The 13,062-nt window shown below is 42.9% G+C and overlaps 1 protein-coding gene across 1 annotated transcript in view; it reads left to right on the top strand.

Moving 5' to 3' along the window:
- roraa (RAR-related orphan receptor A, paralog a) overlaps positions 1-13,062 on the top strand; it is a 55,488-nt gene that overhangs the window by 28,381 nt on the left and 14,045 nt on the right. Inside the window, exon 2 of the mRNA XM_061678104.1 lies at positions 11,477-11,562. Coding sequence (XP_061534088.1) covers positions 11,477-11,562 — 86 coding nt within the window. The remainder of the gene's footprint in view (positions 1-11,476; positions 11,563-13,062) is intronic.

The following is a 13,062-nucleotide window of genomic DNA, read 5'->3' as shown; positions in this document are numbered from 1 at the left end:
TTCCTCTGAGAAAAATGACTTACTGAATCAGTTGTGAAACTCTTCTTTGGGTGTGTCTGTATTATACTGCCTCCTGATGGCCAAGGCGTGCACACCAGGAGGCGCACAATGTGGGGCTGGAACGAATCAATGGCATTTCCATTGGCTGCCCGCATTAGAAAGAGAAAGCCAAACTACCTTCAATGAAAGGTGATGTGCTTATTTGATCTTTTCTATAAATGTAGTTGTCTGTGGACCTGGTAGAAGACGTGCGTGAGACTGGGGAAACTCTCTCCAAGACTGGTGTTGTGTGGAAAGGTTGACCGCTTCTAGTTTCAGCTTTATCACAGCTGTGGATCTTTTAGCAGGAGTTTCAGTATCCCAGCTAACGTAACAAGGCTCATTTGTCTCAATCACATGCCCCTGAATGTATCAGATGGCCATTGATGCCATTCAACTTCTCTTCTCCTTGCTCACTCTCTTTCAACTGATGGAAATCTTCCGGACCATCAAGTAGAACGGTAGGGATACCACCTAAAAAAAACATTAGCTTGCCCAGGAAATAAGGCATTGATAACATTATTACCGTTTTCAAATTTAAGGAGAATTGTTCATTAGGTTACCACTTTAACTTTCTACTGGCATGACACAGTGTGATTGCAGAACTAAAAATAATAATGGAAGATAATGAGCCTTTTTTTTTATTTATTTCTGTTGGTCTAGAGAAGACAACAGTGCACTCACAAGGAAATGTAATAGGGGGAAAAATATATAAAATACTATACTAGTAATATACTACCATATTACACGTTTTCTTCCTGAAAATATGGCAGGCTTTTTGCACATATGCTGTACTGCAAAACAAAAGCAAAGACAACAGCGAACACTTTATTTTTTAGATGTTTTTTTTTAAAGTACTCTGTGAATAAAGCAAATTTGACTTGAATGTAGTTGTATTTATTAACCTTCTGTGAAATATATAAAAAAGTAAAAAATCAGTGGTCCGTACAACAATCTTACTCATGAAATTTGTCATAATTTCAGTTTAGATTCAATGCATCTAGGCTGCAGGCAAAGAGCACAAAAAAATAGATTTATTTCCAATGTTTTTCAATAATAAACTCATCAGTTGATCCTTTAACACGTGTGCGGCGCTGAAGTCAGGTCACATGGAAACAATGTGTCGCATCATGGCTGCGGGCACATGCCGAGCTTCCCCCTTGGTCGGAGCAAATGGCAGCCGTGATTACTATCCGGCCAGCGCAGCCCGTCTGCGTCGTCTGGAAACATGTTTTCCTAAGGAGACCACAGAGGGACAATTACTGTCAGCTGAGATATTCAGCCTGCTCGCCATGTGTGTTCTGGCCACGTGCCTAAGACCCACTGACCCTAAGCAGCAGCATGAGATGGGACCTCTCGCGTCTCTTTCCCTCCTGTCTGCATCCACCATAAGTGACTGAGGCACTCAAGTACGCACTTTGCAATGAAAAAAAACAAAAAACAGCACACATAAAAGCACATATACGTGTCACCCTTGGGCGAAGAAGAGACCATGCAGGAAATTGTACGATGTAAGTTTTGATTTTCTTTGTGCAAACCAGTAGAAATATCCTGTTCAAAACCCCACAGCAGAGTTCTGGTTGTCTTACAGAAATGCATACTAATACAGCAATTAGAGAGGGAAGCAAGTTTTACAGCGTGGCAGTGGAGAATTCCCTCGTGATATAGTACAAGGCTCTTTGTTGTTATGTAAAGGTTTCTGCATGTAATTGCACTGGATGTTTTGAAGCATTCAGTATTTATATATTCCTGTGCATTTCCAAAGGAGCCCAGGCTGCTGTCCCCGCGGGGAGAAGAGAGTCGGAGGGGGTCGAGTGTTCGGTACACAAGCGAGGTGTCAAACTTCAACCGGACCACGAAATCGAGGCTTTAAGGTGGCGACTGCTTTATAGTGCAAGTGGGCAGACTGAAGAGGTTCACATGACATGGGCTGAAACTTAGAAATTCAAAGGGCAGCAGCGCCAGTCAATCAGCTTGCTCCTGTGTGATTTCAGCCTCACTGAGCCTGAGTTTCGGTGCATCACAATGCCTCTGCAAGCAGCACAGCAAACAATGCACATCCAACTTATATTTTCTGTAAGACCTGCCTGTATATATATTAAATTAAAAAGTAATAATAATCTATTTGTCACAAACATTCTAAATACACCGCATTAAGGGTTTGCGGGACAGTGAGCCTCCCCTCAGAGAACATCACAGCTGGGGCCCGCTGTACTTTAAAACTGCTTGCAACACAATTTCACAATAGAATTATCCTTAGTCAACCTTATTTCACATGTAAAGACAGATGTAATTATATATATATATATATATATATATATATATATATATATATATATATATATATATATATATATATATATATATATACATATATATACACACACACACACACACACACACACGAACATACAGAGGTGGGTAGGAATTTTTTTACTCCGTTACATTTACTCATGTAACATTCTGGATACACTGTACTTGTCAGAGTAGGTTTAGTGAAGCATACTTTATACTTTTACTCGAGTATTTATGTTAAGAAAAAACAGTAATTTTACTCTGGTACAATAATGTGCATGCCGCTCAGTACTTTTATTTGTCAATAATTGCATGCACGATCTATTTTTAGACTTCTGCATTGGGCACCGTTGTTCCAATCCACCGAAGTGGTGGCCGGTGTGTGTGGTCTCCCATTGAGCATGAGTTTAAATATGATCTGTTACTTCTGAACACGGCCACATGCCAGTTATAAGAGGGAGTGCATCCTTGTGCAACCAGATGTATTTTTATACATTTTATTTAAGCTTTATTTAACCAGGTAAAAGACCAGTTAAAACAGAACATCTCTTTTGCAATGGTGACCTGGCCAAAAGATGCAGCAATGTCAAGTCTAAGTTAATCACATTAAAGTTTATTTCAATTGTTTATTTTCACCTCCCCTCTCAAAAAGATACAAACATAAATCAGTTGAGTCGTATAAATTCTATTTTCTTTTTATATCCGCTGCATCCTTGTTCCTGTTTTTGTAATCTGCTTGGTGAGCCTACAATATTGTACTGTTGACCATGTGGAAACAATATAATATAAGTATATTTCTTGGAGCTGAATTTGCCTTCATTTGCTATTTTAGAAAGATTGTATTTTAAGATTTTTGTATTACTTTTAAGATGAAATGATATTGTTCAGCAATATCTGAATTTGCACATTCATATTTTATTTAGTTATTTTTATTTTATTTGACGTTCACTTTCTGAGTTAAAACAATTACTCACGAGTTACTCACTACTTGAGTAGTTTTTTCACTGAGTACTTTCTTACTATTACTCAAGTAATTATTTGGAGGATTAACAGCACTCTTACTTGAGTACAATATTTGGCGACTCTACCCACCTATGTATGTGAATATAAATAGGACTTTGTGAATCCAGGCATAGAGGGGTCTGACCCACCCCGACTGCACACAATATGGTTTTTGGTATTTTCCTTAAGGATCTTCAGTTCTTTACATACAAAAGAATAATAATAATAGCAGCTCCCGTTAACTGATTTTTTGGATCCTATTTCATAGTTTTCTGGCTCCTCTCTCACCAAAATAAAAATCAAACATTGATTTACACCGAACAGAACTTCATGGCAGTTTTTTTTGTTTGTTTGTTTTTTTTCACTCTGCCGCACCTCTCATAAAGTCCTAGGCCCTATTTAACATCTTTGGAATGAACGAGAACTACGATCGTGAGTTGTCAGGCAGTCACAGGTCCTAAATCTTTGACATTTGACCTTCTGACACACACTAAAATCTCATTGGAAGTCTTCCCAGAAGAGTACAACCTTGTTAGCCTCAAAGGGGCCAAGAAAATCCATAATGTCTTGAATTTTTACTTCTCTCACATACAATTCTTTCATTCATTTTGTTTAGTTGGACAAAACGTAAATATCCATCGTTCTATATCCATACATTTGTAGAACATGCAAACTCCACACAGGCAGACCAAAGCCGCAATTTGAACCCAGAACCGCAGAACTGTGAAGCAGCTTTACTAACCACTACTTCATGGTTCTGCCCATGTAAATATTTGCTACATATTTATTTTAGTCAGCTCTTGTGGCGCTCTATGACTAACCAGGAGCTTTGCGAATGCTGTCGACACATGGCATTCTGCTTTCAGCGCAAACAGCGTGAGTCTCTCTCTCTGCTGGCACGCACAAACACGCGGGGCATTTGAGCTCAGGTGGGCCCGGACGACAAGGGGAAAGAGAGGCGTGTCGCACACATGCTACCCTTCGTCGTGCTTGTACATCTGTAAACCCTTTTGTTGTCGCCCTCCCCTAGAGTGCAGCCGCGCACACTCCCTGTAAGGAATCTCGTCAATCTTTGCGACGAATTAGCAGTGACTTGGGGTTCCGTATTCCTCCCCTTGCCTCTTACTCCTGCTAGCCCCTTGTTGAGGATGTCAGAGTGCTGTTCAATAAAACAGCCAACTAAATACAGAGGGAGACATGTGGAGGGAAGCGCTGCTTTGTTGTACAGGCATCTGGTGCTGGGCAGTGTTGAAATATTAATAGGCCTCACACACAAACAAACAGACAGTGATGCACGCATGAGTTCATCCAAAAAGCAGCCCAGGGCAACTGCCCAGACGTTGGGTTTCAGCAAAGTCACTGCATGCGCTGCTATGAAGGGAAGCATCAAATAAAACATGTCAACACTATGGCGGGTAATCACAACTACATGATTGGAGGGAATTAACAGGATGGAGCATACATGGGGAATGTGTCTATTATATCTTTCCTTCCTCTAATCCTCTGTGGTCAGAATATTTTGGATAACTGCACCATTTTCATAGCTTGGATGAAAGCATGTTGAAATGATGATGATGATGATGATGGGCTTCAGGTAAATTTGTCTACTGCGCTGTTTGCTTGCAGCAGGTCCGTTGGAAATATGCCTCCAATCCATAAACAAACAACGCAATAATTCTGCCTGTGTTGCGTGCCGCCAGTATCCTTTGCCAATGACATTCAAATAACCTTTATTCTGCTGCATAAATGAAAAGAAATAAAATATACTGTGTGTGTATCAAACGACTTCACATGGCAACAAAAAGAAGCAGAATTGCGCTTGTCTTGTTGGGCTGGATCTGACTGTCATGATTATGTGTGTTCAGCAAAGAGCGACAGCTGATCCCCACGGCCAAATGCCAAATTCATGCCATAAAATAAATAAATGCATATAATGATGGTGGAACAGCTACACCTACATGTGCACTGCCAGCTAATTTAGTTCCCCCCGGTCTCTGTCTGTAGACCAAATGCTCTGTTTTTTTATTATTTGATTTTCAATCAGCTTTTGTCTAATAGTGCTGGGAGCAGCCGTGCCATTCTTCTCAGTTTTTTTTTCTTTTTTTGCCTGTGGTGTGGTTGCAAAATATTATAAAATGTACTAACACCGTTTTGTGTGATGAAAGAAGAATTGTTAATCTGCTCAGAGTGCCGTGCCCTGTCCAGTTCCTTACATAATCTCCGACATGAGCCCGATGGCTTGCGTCATGCTGTCATTGGCAGATGTCACGCGCACACACACACACCAAGTCTGTGGCAAAGGGTCTCTCAAACATGCTTTCATTCAAAAAGGTGTTTTGACAGTGAGCCACTGAGTGAAAGGGAAAGCGAAAGTATGCAGTAGAAACCCTTCGACTTTTATTGTTTGATCATCAGGCAGGAAAATGATTTAATGGTCCAATCGGGGAATGGGTTAAGCTCTCTGCATTATGACAGTGGCCTGAGCACTGGGGCTGGAACGTAAGGGATCATCTTAATCCTTCACCATCACCAGTACCAGTGTTCATCAGGGGATTTTTAGCAGTTATTTTCCTTGTCATCTAATGAGATGATGTAGAGCTGCCAGAGGAAATTCTTTATTTCCCCCCTTTTGTAATTAAACCAAAACAAGGGGAAAACATCTTTTTACAAGGCAATACAGTTCACTGCAACCAAAATCTAACCAAAGTATATTACTGTAGTGTTAAAGGAATACCTGTGACATTAATCAACAAAGGCAATCGTGATCTTTGAAGGGAGGCACAGGCACAGCAACTTTAAAAGGCACCTTTTGTGTTTAATATAGGTGGTGATGGTTTGAGTTCATTATCAATCCAGCTAGAGCCGATCCCATCTGACTTTAGGCGAGAGGCGGGGTACGCCCTGGACTGGTCGCCAGCCAATCGCAGGGAACATATAGACAAACAACCATTCACAGTCACATTCACACCTATGGACAATTTGGACAATTCAATTAACCTAACATGCTTGTTTTTGGAATGTGGGAGGAAGCCTGACTACTTGGAGAAAACCCCACGCAAGCATTGGGAGAACATGCAAACTCGAACACTGAACCTCAGAACTGTGAGGCAGACGTGCTAACTACTATCTCACCGTCCTGCCCTGGACTTCATTATTTTAACTATAATCAATCTCCTTTAGAAAATTTGTTTTGGAATGAGGACATATTTGAAGTCAACCAGTGTCATGCAATAGATTTTGTTGTGACTTTGAAGGATCTTTTATATTTTATATCAGACTCGCTAATTTTAGTTTTGAGTGTATGCGCATGAATTGGCATAGAAATTACCTCACAATTTCACCAGCATTTCAACATATTTCTCATCTTTGCATTTTTCATGATGTGACTGTACATCTGAAAATGAAGCATTAATGTGCCTGCAGGGCTTGGAAGGGAATATTCCGTCCTACAGTGTCTGTCTATGCAACGTCGCTACTAAAATGAACTTGACAGGCCCCCTCTAAGCTGTGAGTGTGCGTTTAGCAAATTGTTGTGGGTGTTAGCAATCAACTGTCACTCCCCCGCCCTTTGATAATGGCGTGTACTTTTAGCAGCGGGCAGATCTTTGGGCTCCAGAGAATACAGTGAAGGTCACTGGGTGAACATGCAGATGCCACGCTGGCCTTTTGTACATGCGCCTTGAGTGTCGCATCCTCCTCCTCCGAAGAACCGGCGAGCGTGGTGAATCAGTGTCCTTGAACTGCTCAGCAAAACAAAAGACGTCTCCTCTACAGGCCGGACCTACTGTCTAAAGACGCCTTCATCGCATACAGGAAGTTGAACCACTCGCCACATACACATAATTTGGGCATCTCACCAGGTATCTTTGAAGTGGTCTGCTCGCAGAGGCCATCTCGTAGCGCTGTGAGTAGCGACGGGCTGACTGCTGTGATGGCTGCCTGTCAAACTGCGCCGAGCTTTAATTTCGTAAACAGAGCGGGCGGTGGCTGCCTGGCCGGCTGGCAGGGAGGCGCACAGAATGGGATCAGCGGGACTGCGATGGACAAGCTCAAGCGAGCCAGCAGCATCCCGCCTCACACCGCAAGGCACTTAACACAGCGGCTCCTGTCAATAGATATTGACTGTCAGACTAGGAGTGCTTATGAGCACTGGCCTTTTTTGTGTGTGTGATTGACTGACTGACTCTGTGTGAATTCTACTCAATGTAGCTGAACAGGACAGCGTACACAGTCAGAGGTTTAATATAGGGATGCACCGATACCACTTTTTCCAGACCGAGTACAATTGCAAATACTACATTTGAATACTCACCGATACTGAGTACCAATGCTTGATAATGCCATTACGCCTTGCAATTGTAATGAAAATGTGTTTTATTTAATCAAATACAAACGTTTATTGTATGTATGTATGTATCTCGGTATAGGTTTCAATCAAATAACACTTTTTAGAGTGACAACTGGCCTTTACTGACATTTTAACACCCAACGCCATGTTTTCCTAGCAGTCTTTCCATTCATTTCGCTGAAATGAAAGCTGGCGTCTCAATCTGAACACGATTTGTAGAGCATGATTTGCAGTCGCCTGAAAGTGTTGTCATCCGTATCCTAATAGTTTCGGTGTGTAGTATGAGAGAATCTACAGATGTACAGTATCAGCACCGATACCAGTATTGGGACATCCCAAGATAATATATAATATGATCACAAGCATAAGCAAACTTAGCAGTTAGACCTACAGAACTAAAAAAGGCATTCAGTGCAGACCAACACCAAGACCAAATAATAATGCCAATGATCATTGGCAGTGAAGTAAATTAAACAAGCAACTATGCAGATAAGACATTTGTGAAATGATAGTGGCTCTCAATGTAAAACGTGTTGTGGTAAATACTGTATCACTTCAAACCTGTTGGAGGTGGTAACGTGCATTATATGACTTGTTGCAAATGGAGAAGACGAGCTAAGCAAGAGACATAAAGACATACCTGGATGAGTTTGGTGTGGAAGAACCTGTCTTTTGCCTCTCATCTGAGCAGTCTTCATCCGTTTTTGCGACAAAGCTTAGTTAGGACAGCACTAGCCTGAGTGTTGCTGTGGAAACTCATCTGTTTATGCTCCAAGTTGAAGACACACCCCAAACCTTGAATGATATCATTCTTTTGGAATGCAAAACGACAGTCGTTAAGATGTCTTGCAGAGAGTCCACTGTCCATTAATATTAGGTGGAAACTCCAGTTGCGATTGATTCAATGCCCTGAGGACTGTTCCCACAAAGTCTGACGCACAGAATTGTCCAAAATGAGAGATGTGAGATGACCAATTAAGATCCAGGGGTCACGTCCAGTGTAGTCCAACCACTTTATTTAGGTGGATCACATTACTTTTTCTCTCCATGGACTGATTTGGAGTGTGCCTTCATGTTGTGTTTGATTTCAAATGATATTCTCTTTTTATCCTCCCCTGGACCTCTTTTGGAAAGCAGCTTATCCCAGTGTGGAAATAACTTCTGTATATGTACAGACAAGGAAGCACAGAGCCTCCCTCAGCTGGTCCAGAGACAAACCTTTTTTACTCTTGAGTGCTCTCCACATGCAGCAGCTTATGCAGCGCTGGAGTGAGAGGGTGTTAACCGGCGAGGATGTGTGCACTGAGGGCCTTCCTGCTGCAGATAGGGCTTTTGCTTGTGAGGTTTGCTTTTGTGTGTGCGCACCCCGCCTGGCCTGTCACCGGCGCTACGACCACCGCTTTCACCTGATGTGGCCCCGCGTCAGGGCAGCTCTGCTTCTTGTGGAGAAATGAAGGCATCTCGTTGCATGGGGGTGGGGGTAGCTTGCAGCAGCCTAAGCCTGGAGCTATCACAGGCTTGAGCTCAGAGCCAAAAAAGCCAGTGGGCTGGATAGGGTGGGTGGAAGGCAGGCAGAGGAAAAGCGTAGCCGTGGCCCTGCACTACCACCCACTGGCATGGGCCTGCCACTGCACCCTTTAGCTGCCCACAACCACAGCTAGTCATAATTACAGCACGCTTCAGTTGTTGTGAGTGCATGTCAGAACAAATTATGTAAGTAATGAGGCTGAAAATGCTAAAGGAGTCGAAACACACTGCAGTGCTAATGCTCATGCAGGGAGAACGCAGAAACAAACAATGGAGTGCACTCACACGGCGACAGGCCCATTTGCCATAACGAGCAACTGCTCACTATGAGGAAAAGATTAATAATGAATTAACCCTCTCAGATAGGGTTTCAAAGCCCGCCCCCCTGCCTGGATTATACAATAATCTGTCGGAGAGGTGCATCGCCCTCCATTGTGTGCGAGAATAACAACTGGCAGGACGTGTTGTCTGGAGGAGGGTTAATTGTGCACCATCCACCACTTGCTTTTGTTCATTTTGCTAAAATGTAGGCTAATTCCATGTAAACACGGCCGGTCTTGTTGACTCCAGCAGTGCAAGGAGAACAGACAGATTGGTGAATGAATAGAGCGTGGCTATTAGTTAGTGGATTAGAGGCTCTGTGTTAGGGGTCTCTCCCGGGCGGGCCTCAGGGACAAGGACATTATCCACATGACACACTGCAGGCTCCTAGGTGGCTGATTAAAATGGGTAGGGATCTGTGGACTGAACCGCAGCAAAAGTACTTGTGAAGTGATCAAATCGGCATCAAGAGATTGCTTGGTAAGGTGTACAAAGGCTATAGGGAGCTTGTTGTAGACATGGGGGTTTATCATATGGAGCGTTAGGCATGGCTGGAAGGAAGAGGCTGATGTAACGCTCCGACATCGCCGATGGAGCTCTGCTTCTTAATTATCATTTTTTTATTGCATCTTATTAAGACAAAATCATCATATTCCCTCTTAATTGGTGCACCATTTCCTCACATTTTGATTGGCTCTCCAGAAAAGGCCATTACATCGTGCGAAAATATCCCGAGGTGATGTTTCCTCGATTTAGATCAGAGACTGGATTTTGTCTGGCCTGGGCTAAGATGTGGGGAGGATGTTGGGGGATAGAGATCTCTGGTGGGAGACGAGGAGGTGGTAGTTTGACGTTATAGGGCGGGATCGTAGCACCGGTAGCTGCAGTGGTCAATGTAAGAGCAGTAGGAAGACTTCAGTCACAGTGTCTTGTTCTCCTGAGATCTAAAGAGGACAGATCGATCTTTTGTCCGTGATGGTTAGGAGTGCCCGGCGATTGAACTGGCGATCACTCCATGGCCCCGGGCATCCACCTGGGGGGCACCCAAACGGTTTTGGGTACCCACATTGAAAGAGTGGAATTAGGATTGGTGGCTGGTTAAAGCCCTGTTATGGTGCTCTTGAGCAAGGTATTGGTAACTCGTAATGCGTTGACTTAATTTTTACACTTGAGTGACCCTTAAGAATGTTTCAGTGTTACGTTAAAAATTGCCTGTGCAAGAATTATTCATCATTATTTTTTTGATGGGGAAATCTGACTTTGGAACTTCCATCGTAGCTAAATCCAAAATATTGGATGTAGCTCTCGGCATGGTTCAGTGCACTTCTACGCCACTGAAAAATGCAAACAAAAATAATAAACACAGTTCAATACCTCTCTGACAGTCAAAACCGAGCATTATTTTCAATGCAAAGGCAGAATTTTTAATACAGCACTTTTATTGCATCTCGTTAGACTGAGGTGTTGAGTGTATCTTGAATTTGGGTTTAACTACAGTGTATAGAGTATATCAGTGTTGTGTTGAGGATTTTAATTGACACCATATTTACAATTTGTTTTTGGACCTTAAAAAAAGTTTCCATTGCTTCCTCACTCACACACACTCTCTCTCTCTCTCTCTCTCTCTCTCTCTCTCTCTCTCTCTCTCTCTCTCTCTCTCTCTCTCTCTCTCTCTCTCTCTCTCTCACACACACACACACACACACACACACACACAAACTCAAACACACAACTGTAAATATTCACTAAAGCTCTGTGCAAGCAAGCTTTCAAAAGCCTGCGGATGAGATGTTTTTTTTAACAGCACAGGGCTCTTTTATGTACCAACATGGAGCCATGGCGAGGGTGTTGTAAAGTGACATGTGACAGCAAAATGTATGACTTAAATTTTATTTATTTTCTCACTCTTTCGCTCTGTCTTTTCTTCTTTTCTCTCCTGTGCAGCTCAAATCGAAATAATTCCCTGCAAGATCTGTGGAGACAAATCATCAGGCATCCATTACGGCGTGATAACATGTGAAGGCTGTAAGGTAAGTGTCAAGCTACTGTTCATCTCAGCGTCAACATGTGTTTCATCCATCCATCCATCCATTTTCCGAGCCGCTTCTCCTCACTAGGGTCGCGGGCGTGCTGGAGCCTATCCCAGCTATCATCGGGCAGGAGGCGGGATACACCCTGAACCGGTTGCCAGCCAATCGCATGGCACATACAAACAAACAACCTTTCGCACTTACATTCACACCTATGGTTAATTTAGAATCTCCAATTCATGCATGTTTTTGGGATGTGGGAGGAAACTGGAGTGCCCGGAGAAAACCCACGCAGGCACGGGGAGAACATGCAAACTCCACACGGGGATTGAACTCCGGTCCTCAGAACTGTGAAGCTGACGCTCTAACCAGTCGTCCACCGTGCCGCCACATGTGTTTCAGTGTAACTAAAATGGTTTGAAAAGCAGGAAGTAAAGAAAGTTGCTTGCTGAAGTTGTGAGACTAACAATGAAGCGTAAAAACAGTGTGGTCAAGCACTAAAGCTGACATAGCAAAAGCGCACAATTCATTCAAGTCTCACTTTTCCTTCCCATTGCAGGGACACGTACACCTTTTTGAGCTTCAGTTGCAGTAGTTCGTCTTGAGTTAAAATGATCAAAAAGGAGAGGGCTTTGAATTAGAGCGGATTGTTGGCTGTTTGCGACATTGTGTTGCCTCCATTGAAGTCATCTTTTGTACTGTTTCAAATGCGCCAGCCATTCAAATAGTGAGGTCGAGTTTTGTGCTGAGAGCGTATTCTTGTCCATGCGCTTGTCACTGAGCACATCATTAGCATTCCTCAACCAGCCTGCACCTTTGCTGTTTGCGCTCAATTGCGTGTGTGTCTGCATGTGTGTGTCCGCATGTATTCGTGTATGTGAGGGGTTTATGTCAGCTTCTCCTTTCCCTCACACAGGCACTGGCAAGAGCAAAACACTAAAGAATAAACTGCTGAAATATCTCTTTAATGATTGCTAATTAGTCCAAACAGAGAGACCTTTAATGATATGTATGAGTACAAAAGTTTGGACCATAAATCATAGCATTATTACAGAGTGCTGCGTGTCGCTGGCAGTAATAGCCTGTTCCTATAATGGCTTCCATTATAAAGCAACTTGGCAGCTGTCAGCTGTTTTCTTGTAATTAAACAGCCAATGAGCGGCTAATTAAGACATATGCGTATGGAGCAGTAGAGTGGGGCATGTTAATGATGTGCTGGAATCAATTCATTAAGTCAAAGGATGAGGAATCCAGTCGGCGTGCGATGCTTATGCGCTGCACATGCCAGATAATAATCCCAATGAAGGAAGATACCGTGTTATCACATCGGGCCAAACATGCCACCCTCGTGCTTGGACAGGCACCCTTCTCCCGATGCCAGAAATTACAGTCTCACAGCCGGAAAAATACCAGCAGTGTCATTATTACCTTCTCCAAGCAGCTTATTGGGGTGGGTTCATCCCTTTGTGTGCAACTATTTAGTTACTCTTTTGGGTGATA

This window comes from Phycodurus eques, chromosome 5 (assembly GCF_024500275.1).
Source record: "Phycodurus eques isolate BA_2022a chromosome 5, UOR_Pequ_1.1, whole genome shotgun sequence".
Lineage (NCBI taxonomy): Eukaryota > Metazoa > Chordata > Actinopteri > Syngnathiformes > Syngnathidae > Phycodurus > Phycodurus eques.
The sequence above is the reverse complement of the archived record's forward strand: the minus strand, read 5'-3'. Positions and strand labels throughout refer to the sequence as shown.